The 13668-nt window shown below is 35.5% G+C and overlaps 2 protein-coding genes across 3 annotated transcripts; both read left to right on the forward strand.

The window, feature by feature from the left end:
* Nucleotides 1-1170: 1170 nt before the first annotated feature.
* Nucleotides 1171-8049, forward strand: LOC132114208 (adhesion G-protein coupled receptor G4-like). Its single transcript, XM_059522322.1, has 16 exons — nucleotides 1171-1230; nucleotides 1312-1460; nucleotides 1589-1715; nucleotides 2745-2854; nucleotides 2960-3161; nucleotides 3904-4069; nucleotides 4849-4998; nucleotides 5178-5297; nucleotides 5557-5602; nucleotides 5680-5783; nucleotides 6068-6189; nucleotides 6345-6613; nucleotides 6762-6858; nucleotides 7154-7434; nucleotides 7589-7690; nucleotides 7860-8049. Exons 1-16 carry the CDS (start codon nucleotides 1193-1195, stop codon nucleotides 8030-8032), a joined length of 2256 nt encoding a protein of 751 aa, XP_059378305.1. The 5' UTR covers nucleotides 1171-1192; the 3' UTR covers nucleotides 8033-8049.
* A 659-nt stretch (nucleotides 8050-8708) lies between these two features.
* Nucleotides 8709-11369, forward strand: LOC132114209 (transcription cofactor vestigial-like protein 3). Of its 2 annotated transcripts, none has more exons than XM_059522323.1 (4): nucleotides 8709-8712; nucleotides 9405-9601; nucleotides 9691-10092; nucleotides 10527-11369. In XM_059522323.1, exons 2-4 carry the CDS (start codon nucleotides 9412-9414, stop codon nucleotides 10565-10567), a joined length of 633 nt encoding a protein of 210 aa, XP_059378306.1. In that variant the 5' UTR covers nucleotides 8709-8712; nucleotides 9405-9411; the 3' UTR covers nucleotides 10568-11369. The 2 variants fall into 2 exon arrangements, with proteins under 2 accessions (XP_059378306.1, XP_059378307.1); XM_059522324.1 differs by having other exon boundaries at nucleotides 9405-9583.
* The last annotated feature ends 2299 nt before the right edge of the window (nucleotides 11370-13668 follow it).

Below are 13668 nucleotides of genomic sequence, written 5' to 3' on the forward strand. Positions count from 1 at the left end.
GCATGGATTTTGTCTCTTTTGAGGAGAGGTCCAGCGCTGAATATATTTAGAGGACAACATACCCTCAGCTCATTTTCTAGGTTGAATTTGCTGGGTTTACATCATGTCATACATGTCATAACACAGTAAGTAGTAATCTAACTCATGTTGAATCAAATTACTAAAATGGTTATGTATTTTTTTTTTCAGCTTTAAACATAGAGATGGTTTACTTTAATTGCTTTGAATTTTAAAGTTTTTTGAAAGCTTTTTTTAAGTGTGGACACTATAGAAATAAATACATTCTCTCTTTATTTACTTTTTTAAATTTTTTATCTAGATAAATTATGCTTACCTTTAATAAATACCTGCCTGTGGCTATTTACATATGGATTTTGGGCTCCTCTCTCAATTATGCAGGTATGATTTTTTCCAAAACTCTTCCTTGAATTTATTTTGTAATTATATTTTCTCCATGTCCATGTTACTCTGTTTCTTAAAAAAATATTGTTGTATTGCTAAAAAGGATATTATTTGTTGATTATTTTTTTTTTAATGATGGATGTTAACTCTGCTATGTTTGACATTTAAAAGTGTTTTTAAGAGTGACAAGAGCTAAGAATGACAAAATGAGTAATATTTATCTTATTAACATGCTAAATAAGTGGCATATGTGCTATGCTAGCTGTTAATTTAAGGGTCATCAATACAATTTGTGTGATCAGTTTCATTAGAAGTTGTCATTAGAACTTGTCATAACTCAAAAAGAATGATGCATACTGTTGCGTTAATTGGTATTGTTGAATCAAAACATTACTTTTAAGACTGGTTTTGTGCAGGGTCACATATTTGAACGCAGGTTTTGTGAGAGTAACAAATCTTTGTGCGAAATATAGATTCATATTGAATGGATTATCCTTATTTTATATTTATTTTAAGAGAGTGATATTTACTGTCAAGTAATGTGACTGAACTGCGATTATGTTGTATTTTGAACAGTAAATTTAATTTACTAATGTTTCACTAGATTTTGGAGACATTTTTTATAGAGTTTATCTCAATCTAACAATGAGTGGAAGCATCACAGACCCTCAAGACACTATACAGCAATGGGTGAGTATTGACAAATATGATAAAAAGTCATTTAGAGCAAAATTTTTGTATTAGATGTGCTTCTTTTATTTAGCTTCAGCAGACACTGGGAAAATGCAGCATGCACATTTGGAATCTTGAGATAAAAGAAGCTCCTAAGTAAGTGTGCCAACATGGAACACATGGAAGACGCAAATGCAGATGAAATAGATGCTGTATTGTTACTCAAATCTTTTTCAGGTACGTCACTACTTTTCAGGTACAGGCTATGGTGCGAGGGAATACCTTAGCAACAGAGAGGCTGATTTTTAAACTCTTGACAAAGGGATACACTAATGCCACCATCAGTATCAGTGTCCCGTCTGGTGGAGTCAACATCATGCATAAAGGTACTGTCTGATTTTGCAGGTCACCTGTACATATTAAAGCAAACCAAATCTACAAATTGCTGCTGAAATATTCTAATGGAGTCAAAATATGTGTGTTGTTTCTCAGTGTAAGCTGTTTATTGTTGCAGATCCAGGCCTTTGTCCAGAGGAGACCATGCTTACAGTGTATGGTAGATATGTGTGGCATGAAATGACGGCTCAAAGCGAGTATAGCATGGGGTGTTTGAGAGGGAATGAAAGTGCTACAAGGTTTTGGTAAGTGCTATACCTCATGCAGTAATTTTTGCAACTTATACAGAGGTTGTTAAAATAGGAATATCAATCAATTAATCTACTGAGGTATTAAAAAAACTAATTTCCAGTTTGTTTTATGGACATTATCATTTTCGTAATCACCATTGCATATAATTTTAAAGTGCAATACTGCTTTGTTTCTATAGAAAAAATTCAACAGCCCTGGAAAAACATTCAGATAACACTAGTTTGCCATGTGTATATCATTGCGTCATTTGGCACACAAACTATATAAACAATCCTGAGCTGCTCTACTGATCAATGTGTTTTATCTTTTTCTTGTGGAAAGCAATATCTTTTAATTGAATAATTAGCTTGGCAATACTGCTTGGACTCCTGCCAATGCAAATATTAACTCCCAGGACAGCAATATAACTCAGTCACCATTGCATCTTTTCATGAGTTCAAGAAGCCTCAGGAAATCTGTGCAACAATCATTTCATGTCTTTAACCCTGTAAATAATATTTTCTTGAAGTCAGGAAAATGTATGAAAAGGGGTAATTCACTGCAGCCAAAATTGGATTTTAATGAAAAAAATGGATGCTCTGAATGTTTTCTGAGTAACAATTTCATAACATAATGGGAAACCTGGCAAAGCATTCTTAAAAAACTTTTGTTAGCTGGGGAGCTGTCAAAAGTGTTTTGCTGACTAACATGGGCATAGAATTAGTGGACACTATGGGACATGTCCCCTACTCAGCCTAATTAAGACACCCAGCACTCTGATGCTGTTGTAATGTTGTTGGTTTTACATAATCAAAATCATGTAATTATTTTCTGATGAACATGCTAACATAAAATCTCACTTTATCAATTATGATTGAGTATGGTCTGCTGTTATATCCCCAATGTCAAAATCAAACAGCTCTTGGTGCCAGTAACACTATACATTGTTAATTTACTTACACTACCGACAAAGCTGAAAATCGGTCAACAAACCCTTTAATAAATGACTAAATGAGAATCCCTTTTCTTCTAATTTCATTTAGTAAGTTAAATGGGTCAACTGACAGAGCAGCGTGGGATCATCCAGACATGAGCAAGTGTACAAGGACGGTTTCAGATTTTGATGATTTGGAAAATATCACAGTTACTGCTGGTAGGTTATCAATATGGGATTTTATTTGCCTTTATTTGTCAGAGAAGACAGAAGCATAGTTAATTCAGCCCACTTTATTATTCTCCATGTTGCATCTGTATCCAGACAACTCAGCAGACATTGTGGACATGATTGAGGATCTTTTAAATGAACAAACCAATCTAAATGATGCTCAGCTGGACATTGTGCTTGAAAAACTGTCTGAGGTCACTGAGGTTGGAACCTTGACCACAGACCTGTCCAGCGACATTACTAAAATTGTTTCAGGAATCTGTTATATCAAAACTAGTCCCACCCAAGTCAACAAGTAAGTATGCAAGCATTTTGTGAATGATTATATTTTGATATACTGAATATATAGTTTAAGGCAGGGCTGGGCAACTTCAGTCCCCTAAACTCTGCAGGATAGTGGCCCTCTAAGACTGAAGTTGCCCAGCCCTGCAAGGGATAGTTGAACCAAAAATGGGTTTTCTGTCGTTATTTGCCATTATTTACACACTCTTATGGTGTTTCAAACATGTATAAATTTTTTTATTTCATCTCTGGACACAAAAAGAGAAAAATTAAATATAAGGCCCAAGTTGCCACAGTATGGTCTCATTTCATGAAGCTTAACTTATAGTTAAAACATCTTAATAATGGAAATATTACAAACACTCAGCTTTTTACTTCACAAGATATGAATTGATGAACTGGTCGTGGGGATTACGTGTGGATTATTGTGATGTTTTTATCAGCTGTTTTGACTCTCATTCTGACGGCACCCATTCACTGCAGTGGATCCAGTGGTGAGCAAGTTATGCCATGGTAAATTTGACCAAATCTGTTCTGATGAAGAAACAAACTTATCTACATCTAGATGGCCTGAGGGGGAGTAAATTGTCAGTTAATTCCCTGAAAGCACACATACATCACGGAGATGTCTATTTTCATCTAAAAAAACATGATACGATATGATATGTCTATAAATATATCTCTGAAGACATCTCAATATCCAATTTTCCTGCTGTCTTCACTCCATTGTGGCTTTCTGTCTTTGTGTGTGGTAGAATTCTTTCTATTACAGACCTTATGGGAGACAGGACGGTGTTCGAGGGAGATGCTCATAACATGACAGCACCTTCATTAGCACTTCAACTGATCAACCCTGACACCTCTCAGTTCCACGGCCTCACATTCGGGGTGTCCTCCTTACTGAATGATAGCACCCCTGAGGTGAGAGACAAAGAGAGATTGTATATCTAACACTGCATGACATCTAACACGGCATATAACACTCCAAGATCATTATGGAAACGTTAGACTCTTCGCGAAAATAGAAGTGTGATATTAAAATATCACAGTGCCTTTGTGAATGTGTTTTCACACCATTGTGACCACAAGGTTTCTGTGTCCTTGTGTGCGTTAGTGGATCACGGGATTCAAGTGGTTATTTTAGCACCATTTACATGTCAGGTATGATACTTGCCCTGACCACCAAATGACTTTGAAGTAAGTAAGATGTGAACATATTGAGCCAGCATTGTTGTATGTATTAAAGCTGAAGTATGTAATTTTTTTCAGTGTGTTAAAATATCTTCCTATACCATATTAAAGATTTGTTTGTTTGATCATCGGCTGATGAGGATGTTTGTTACAATCAATGACGGTATTGGTGCAAAAAAAGCTTTAAGTTTCATTTATACTTCCTACATCGTTACATTAGTCAGGCCAAAGCAGATTCAACCGTCACATGTCTCCAAGGTGGCAACACAGGAGTGGTGCTACTGAATGAATCAGTATTTAAAATAAACCACTTGAGTGAATGATTCAATGACTCATTCATAGTCACCTGTCGCCACCTACTGGCATAATGATGTAACCTGTAAAATGAAAAATCTCCACCATTAATGCACATTCTGAGGGTCTGGAAAAATCAATACAGAGAAAAAGTGTGAACCTCAATGGTTAATGGATTTTAAAGTATGCTGTAACGTTTTCCCTTCTTTTTATAGATATTTTATGACAAGAACTTTACAGAGCATCCAGACACAGGAACTGTAGCATTCATTGCCTTACCTCATACAATTGAAAGCTTTTTCCCGAACAGTGGAGAAAGACCTCGTGTACAGTTTCATTTTTATGGCACAGAAAAGTTCTTTGAGGTAACACACTGAACTGGGGATCAGATTTTCCTTGTGTGTTTTTCTCATTTTAATAAACCACTCAGTTTACGTAAAGAATAGCAAAACTATAGAATTAGCCATTTTTAAATATTTATATGAAGCAGTTTTAAATGTTTGCAATAAGTACTTACTACTAATGGCAGGCCTTTCAAATCTAGGACCCTACAGCAGACATGAAGCTAAACTCTTATATAGTATCTGCCAGTGTCACCAATGTCACAGTAAGCAACCTTGAGATCCCAGTGATGCTCACTCTCCGCCATCTCCAAAACAAAGAGGTCTGTATGGATACAATCAGCCACCACCAAAACAAACCATAAATCAGTTCAACATCATTATTGCCCAGTTATACAACTGTTGGAACAAACTATAGTAAACAGTTACCATAATAATGTGAGCAATCAGCAAATCAGCAAATACTTTCCTAAGAATAGCTACTGACGAAAATCATCTACTATGATAACCCCTGATATTATCACAGATTTAGGAGCTTGTCGTTAAAGTAATATTTCACCACTCTCTCTTTCTTCTCTGTAGGACTGGGACATTGTCAAGTGTGTCTACTGGGACTTCAACCAAAATGGTAAGCTTTGTGATACACACTTTCAAATGGAAAATGTAGGCCTATTTACCAGTGGTTGTTTTTTTTATGTCTCATAGATGAGAAAGGTGGATGGAATGATACAGAATGTGAGACAGTGACGTCTAATGCCACTCATACATCCTGTTCCTGTGATCACCTCACACATTTTGGAGTTCTTCTGGTGAGTGCAGTTTGTCTTCCCAAAATGTAGACAGCCCATTAAAATGTTATAAAGTACTCAAAGTTTTACCTCACTTTTAGGATTGTGTGAAACTAAATTTGCCCTTGCAATAGCACAAGGTCACTAAATTATAAAGCTTTTAGGAAATCATTCTGAAACTAAAGGTCATTAGTTAATTTATGGATGTCAAACGGTAGCAGTTTTTAAACATATGCATAAAATATGCCTGGATTTTTTTTACTGTAAGCACTATGCATGCTTCCCTGAACCCGTCTTTCTTCCAGGATATCTCTAAAACCCCAATAAGTGCAAAGGATGAAAAGATTCTGACTATCATGTCATACCTGGGCTGTGGTATATCCTCAATCTTTCTTGGAGTCACACTGTTGACCTATTTGGCCTTTGAGTGAGTTCACAGACTCTTTTGCAAACTACCACTTAAACCAGAATAACAATGCAGACTTAGAGACTCATTTGGTTTGTTTACACCCTTGAGCAACTCAAAAGGATTCATCTTCAGTAGTGTCAATAAATCTTGATGTCTTTTTTACATTACCACAGGAAACTGAGGCGAGACTACCCTTCAAAGATCCTTATCAACCTCTCCATAGCCTTGCTAGGGTTGAACATGCTCTTCCTGGTGAACTCCTGGCTTGCCTCTTTTAACAGCAATGCCATCTGTATTACAGCAGCAGCCTTTTTACATTACTTTTTCCTGGCTACCTTTACTTGGATGGGACTGGGTGCAATCAACATGTATCTGGCCTTGGTCAAGGTCTTTAATTCATATGTGCCATCTTACATCCACAAATTCTGTGCTCTTGGATGGGGTGAGACAGTTTTATGTTTTTACTCTTCATAAATGTTATACTGTGTAGTTTTGATTAAATTAATTGTGACAAGAATATTTGTGCATAACAACTAAGAAATTCAAGGAAAAGGGTTTGTATTTGTTGATTCTTGAACTGTTGTTTGCAGGTTTACCTCTGCTGGTTGTAAGTTTAGTGCTTGCCATTGATATAAATTCATATGGCACCATCTTCTCCAGAGCACCTTTCCAAGAATCCACTGCATTGTAGGTGCCATGAGCAAAAGAATTTAAAATACACATTTTTAAATGCATAAGTTGGTGTATTGGTGTAAGGCTGTATTGTCGTGGAATCACTCACAGCAAATTCTGTCCAGCTGATGAGCGCTAAAACATTTTAAAGCATGCACAGAACATATCAGAAGGCCACAATTAGAATAAACAGAAAGTTATCGTCTGTTGGTGGGGATGATAATTAAATTATTATTATGGTTGTTATTAAGATTCTTGTTTTTGGTGTGAATGGGCCTTATGGTTACACTACTCTCTTCATTCTCTTCAGTTGCTGGTTAAAGAATGACGTGACCTTTTATGTGACGGTGGTTTCCTTCGTGACCCTGGTCATGATCTGTAACATCTGCGTGTTTGCCGTGGTGCTGGTACAGATCCATAAAATGCGAGCCAATAAGCCCTCCAGCAGCCGAAAAGGGTTCCTGCATGACCTGCGAGTGGTGGCCAGTCTCAGCTTCCTGCTGGGACTCACCTGGATACTATCCTTTGGTGCTTGGGGCCCGGCCAAAACACCCCTGCTGTACCTGTTCTCTCTCCTCAACAGTCTTCAAGGTAACAGCAAGGAGAGTTAGCTAATGCATCACTCTGCAGTGATTATAGTGCCATCAGGAAGAATGAATTATTTGAGTTTAACAACAGATAATATTGTTTTTGTATTGTAATCTTCATTGCAAATGTAAAGGATTTGCTTTTTGCTGTATTTCAGGTTTCTTTATCTTCCTGTTTTACTGTCTGATGAAAGACAATGTAAGGAAGCAGTGGAGGATACATCTCTGCTGTGGAAGATTCAGACGGACTGAATATTCAGGTTTGGCACATTTAAACCATACATTAGTTTTCATACTTAACCTATGATAGAAATATCTATCTATCTATCTATCTATCTATCTATATACATATATATATATAAAAGGAAAAGAAAAGCTTATTCCTTAAAAATAAAAAAAATTATATAAGATCATTTGAATTTTGACCAGACTGGAGTCATTCTGTGACATTGGGGGCCAAAGCGAAAGGTGGTCTACAAATCTCCTCACCGTCCATGAAGACAGAGACTACCAGCGAAATGAAGAGCTCTGATACCTCAATCTCAGGGACCAGCCACGATGGGGTTTTTTTTCCAACACGGGACAGAAAAACAATAAAATAAAATGTGTATTTAATTTCTTTTTGTGTTTATGTAAAAAGAGTCTTTGGAAATTTCCAGCAGAAAATAATGAAAAGCTTCTTTAATTTTTTTTTTTTTTTGTCATTGATAAAAATTGTTTCAATGATTTATTGATTTATATAGAGATGAATTAATGAGGTCATCTGTTTAAATGTGTTATTTCTGGTGTCATTTAAGCGACTGATATCTGTAGACATAGGTATAATGACAGCACATTTTTTATTTCAAATTACTAGATTAGTCATTTTTGCTTCAGACTATCAGTAGGCTATATATATATATATATATATATATATATATATATATATATATATATATATATATATATATATACTAGCAGCTTTCCCCCCCATTATCAGTATTAACGACAATGTCAACGGGCAAATTAAGTAAAACAACATTAGCTTTGTCAGTGTCTTTTTTCTCAGAGATGACAGTTAAACTTGTTCAGTCACATTCTACTCGAACTGGTTGAAGTTCACAGATTAACGCCCCACATTTAAGGGCACAAAGTGAAGTAGTTTCTTTTAGTCGAACTTCTGAAAGGGAAACGATTTAACTAACTGCTGCTTGTTCAAATCTCGCGCAGCAGCGGATATTTCTCCTTTATAAATGTAATTGTTCTGGTTGCAGCTTCTGATTAAACACTCGAGGCTTGTACGGTGAGTAAAAACGACGGCTATTTTCATGACAGCAATATTTCATCATTTAAAATAGCTGCAATATTAGCGTAACATTAATCCTTGATTCTATAAATCTGGAGATGACCAAATGCTGTCAGAGTTTGATTTGCGTTAACACACAGTTTGTAGTTCTGAGAGGGGACATAATTATTAGTATTATCTAGCTATAGGTATTTTATTTAACTTTAAAAAAAAATGTATTTCATGCATATATAGTCCAAACATCAACTGTAGATTTTTGTAAACATAAAATGTCATAAAACCTTCAGAAAATGTTGATCGTCAAGCACAGTTGGTCTTACTGAATTATATTACTAAATATAATTATATAAAATATAAAATTTTTAAAACAATTATATGTAATTAATATTCAATTAATTAATGTGTGTATGTGCATATATATATATATATATATATATATATATATATATATATCATTATTCATATTTATCATATGTTCATTTTAATCATCAACATTTAATTTGTGATGTGATGTTGTATCTTTACATCCTTTCATTCATCAATACCATACAAACAATGTTATAAAGTGATGGATGATAATTTCACATTAAAATCAGAAGACATGATATTATGATCAGTGTATACAATAATTCAACACTGCAGGATAGATGGATAAATGATGCATTGCACACTCTTTCTACTGTATCTAGATCAGTGATGGAGGACGATCTAGGGAACCCTGTGGCTAAGAAGACTGAGGAGGAGTCCAGTTGTGTCCTTCTCACTTACTTCAAAGGAGACATCAACAGCATGGTGGATGAACATTTCTCCCGTGCTCTGAGTCAAGCAGCAAAACCGAAGGGAGAGTGCTCCGAAATCAAAAGAAACCGTAAAGTTGCTCAAACAAGTAACTGTTCCTCTCAAATTTTGCTTTTAGAGAAAATATTTGATTTGCTAAATGAATTTAAACAATTCCTGTGTTTTCTCCCCCCTAAGATGGACTTGGTTCAAGTCAATGGGAGGCACAGTCACAAACCAGGTTTCATCCCTTGTATCCTCCAGAACATCTCCGGTTAGGAGCAAGCAGCGAGTCTCAATCAAACCATCATATGCCACCAAGTCACACTGCAAACAGTGCTGCTCTGTGGTCAGGAGATTCTAGGCAGGGATTGAGTCTCGCTCTGCCCCCCATGATGCCTTACCCCTCAGCTGTATCCTCTGATGATTTGATGGTGGCAGAACACCAGTACTCTAATTCTCTGTTAAACATGCTCCACAACGATCACCCTGACATGGGCACAGTGGTGCTATCCTCCTCCAAACAAGACCTCATGTCTGGATGGACCAAGTACCCAGGATTTGGCAATCAGATGAATTGCAATATCAATCTTAACTCTGGTAAATGCCCTCATTTTAGTACTTTTTAAAAAGGCACCCCAGTAACAGCTTTGTACTTTTTTTCTTTTCTAAAGTGTATTTTAATCACACCTATAAAATAGTACAGTTCTATCTTCAGAAGTTTAGGGGTGATAAGATTTTCAGAAATTTTTGTAATAAGTTTTGTAATAAGCTTACTATAGCTGAATTTATTTGAGCGATATTGTGAAATACCTTAATATATTCTCCATTTTAATATATTTTAAAAATAACATTCCTGTGACACTTACACCAGTCTTCAATGACACATGATACTTCTTATTCTAATATGCTGATTTGGTGCTTAAGAATCATTGCTTATTATTACCATTCTTTTTTTATTTATTTAAATGTACATTTTAGTCACTTTATTATACATCATCCATTTAATTATGTAACTTGTAATTGTCTTTTAGGTGTACAGGGGATTGAAAAAAAGGATCTTTATTGGTATTAACAATGTTATTTGAGATTTAAAAGGAAGAACAAAGAAGTCTTTCATCACTTTCTTGTTTAACTGGACCCTGCGATGCTTCTCCTGTAGGCGTCTTTACATCCAACCTGTTCAGAAACAAGCTCTTCATGTACCAAAGCACAGAAGAAGATTGTACAAAAGATTGGCCTCAGGCTCTATATGGTTAAAGACGTTTTACACGCACACTGAAACACACACTAAATCTGTTTTTCCTTTATTATTAGAGTGTCTGGTGGAGTTTGTTATTCTTGTATTTTTTTTTATAGAAAACACCTAATAGACTTTTTGTCTGAAAGCTATTTTTGTTGCATTTAATTTGTCAGATAGGCTGCTCTGGGTCTAAATAACTTTAAATGATTTGAAAAATTATTACAAACATAATTACATAAAGAGATGTATAAATGTACAAAACCTAAAAGTATAAAGAGGTTTTATATGGGCTTTATTATAAGTGAAGGGAACATTACACAACTTGTCGATGCCATCAATTCAGCTGCTTTAAGTGCCAGACAATACAGCATTGGATTTGTTGTTGGTCTTTAATGCACACAACAAAAGGAAGCTTATTTATTTTGTTGTCCTAACCATGCACAATTATTAGCATTGTTTTTCCCTGCTGTTGTTGATAAGCTATTCAGAATAGAACTTCAAGACTTTTTAGGTCACAGACCACTTGTTGAAAATCACTTTTGGTATTGTATTATGTAAATGCTATTGTATTGTATTTCCATAAATGTAACATGACAGCATTTCTTCAGTGCTACTCAAATACATTTCATTTGTTTAAGACAAACTCGGTTTAATTTTGACTTAAGCGTGGCGGTCGTCCTGGCTAATGAAAACCAGCCTGAAAACACCAATACTGTACCCTAGTGGGAGAGAACAACATTGCACTGCATCTTACTGTAAAAATACATGAATTACAGCAACATGGTGTGAAGTCTTTATATCTTGGAGCCAATCTTAATCTCACACTATGATGTAGGAAGCAAACTCGACTCCCCCACCATGAATCCAATTCATGGACGCAGATGGAGGAACAGCCATCTCCACACCCCTGCTTGAGGATTATTGATGTCCTTGCACTATATTTAGCTATTACCCATCTGGTGGCACACACATCCCTTTCCAAATAAAAATGACCAAAGCCAAGGCTAAACTTTGCACTCAGACTCACCTCTGGCTAGAAACATTCAGCACAATGATCGATCACTCCACAATTTATGCAATGGTAGAGGAGGACTAAATTCTTTTACTGACCAGAAAACTTTAGAATGACTTTTTTATGCTTTATTATTACACATTATTACATGATTCTGATTATTTTCCCTATTTTTGTACTAGTATCCAAAAAGCAGTACCAGAAATTCAGTACCAGAGTTCATGGGATGCCTTTTCTGTAAACGTTGTAAATGAATTCTTTTTTAAAGTAGCTACTTGTTTCAGAATGTTCAGAGAACATTTAAACGTAACGTTCCCATAATGTTTGCAAAATGATAAAGCTCAATATGTTCTAAAGCTGAAGTTCTGTCTAATGCAGTGCTTCACAGCGTTAACCAGAAAAAGTCACACTTGTTTAGATAGGACACTGCGAAAAAACCCCACTGCTGTTGTACCCAGGGTAGATTGGAAATATTTTACATCTCCTCTGGCATTTCGGTTCGACTTTATTATCGACACTCTTTCCATTCAAGCCTTTTCATCTGTGATATAGAATAAAGTCTGCAGTGACACCTCAGAGAATCCACAGCTCACAACCCAATTAGTGTTGACCTACAGAGGTATCACCTTTAAATAGGACGTATTACATTTTTGGCATCATGAAATAGTATTATTATCTCTATTGTCTGTTTAGCCGAACCAATTTCTATGATAATGTGTCATTTCTAAAACAATACTGGTTGAAAACAGAGACTAAATAGCTTCTGTTAACTATTGAGAGCTAACGGATAACACTGACCTATGACTATCCGTGGATTCTCCCAGCAGTCCTTGCATTAATGCTGACATTAACCTTATTAACCTTGTAACTGCAGTTTCCCTCTAACGGAACTTGTACATGAGTAAGATATGACAAGGTGCTGCTGCTTTGTGTGTTATTTTAGTGAGAATCATATATTATAAAACCATGTGGGCTCCACAGGGGAAATCATCACAAAGGTGGATGCAACATGATTGTGAAAGAATTGTTTCGTATGGACTCTCCTTGGAGTGGATCAAAACTCACAGCCACACAACCAATTATAAAACAGTTACTTTCAATGTGCGGTTATCACCTGTTTTGGTCATATATATATGATTTACAGCACTATTTGAAAATGATTCAAAGAGTGTCAAAAACATTCTTTTTTTTTATTTGACTATGTACATTTTGAAGTAAGCATTTTGGCTGTTGTAAGTTAGCAACTTTTGATCAGCACCAGTCGATTACTTGAGGAATCAAATGAAGAAGGTTTGAATAGGATGTGAATTATAAAAACTGGAGGACCACAAAAGATCAATAACTGTGAAAATGAGAGCACAGATTACATTCCTTTGGATGGATCCCAAACTGGAGAATGCAGCTATTGTGAAAGAGTGAATGGAGAAAACTTGAAGTGAACATTTTATACTACATGGAATATAGCCGTACATGTGGTTATATCTGTAATACTAAAATATACCAAACAAAACTTTTTTGTTTGCTTTTGGTTCTCAGGGTACAGCAATACCAGGTGTCTTTGAATGATGCATAATATTTATTTAATATTTAAGCAGGCTTTTACTTCACATGGACATCATGAACCACTTCATACAACTAACCTTCTTTTGATAGAGCCTAATGAAAAAAAAGGAAAGTAAAGATCCATACCAAAAATAAAATAAAAATCCTGTTCAGAAATTACAAATGGCCAACTAAAAAAATATATTTTCTGTAATCTAATTTTACACAATACCCTTTAATCATGGGCAGTATTTTTCCCCCAGCAAATTAAATACTGATTATATCGAACCTTTATACATAGGGGAGACTGGGAAGTGTCATGACACAGGGTGTGCTGTAACAGCTAACATACTCATTACTCATAGAGAGATTTTTAGCA

The sequence above is a fragment of the Carassius carassius genome, chromosome 33 (assembly GCF_963082965.1).
Source record: "Carassius carassius chromosome 33, fCarCar2.1, whole genome shotgun sequence".
Lineage (NCBI taxonomy): Eukaryota > Metazoa > Chordata > Actinopteri > Cypriniformes > Cyprinidae > Carassius > Carassius carassius.

Coding starts and splice junctions, on each gene's coding strand:
- LOC132114209 (XM_059522323.1), top strand. CDS start 9,412: ATGGAGGACGATCTAGGGAACCCTGTGGCTAAGAAGACTGAGGAGGAG. Junction 9,602..9,690: donor CCGTAAAGTTGCTCAAACAA/GTAACTGTTCCT, acceptor CTCCCCCCTAAG/ATGGACTTGGTTCAAGTCAA. Junction 10,093..10,526: donor CAATATCAATCTTAACTCTG/GTAAATGCCCTC, acceptor ATTGTCTTTTAG/GTGTACAGGGGATTGAAAAA.
- LOC132114208 (XM_059522322.1), top strand. CDS start 1,193: ATGCACATTTGGAATCTTGAGATAAAAGAAGCTCCTAA. Junction 5,298..5,556: donor GCCATCTCCAAAACAAAGAG/GTCTGTATGGAT, acceptor TCTTCTCTGTAG/GACTGGGACATTGTCAAGTG. Junction 6,190..6,344: donor TTGACCTATTTGGCCTTTGA/GTGAGTTCACAG, acceptor ACATTACCACAG/GAAACTGAGGCGAGACTACC.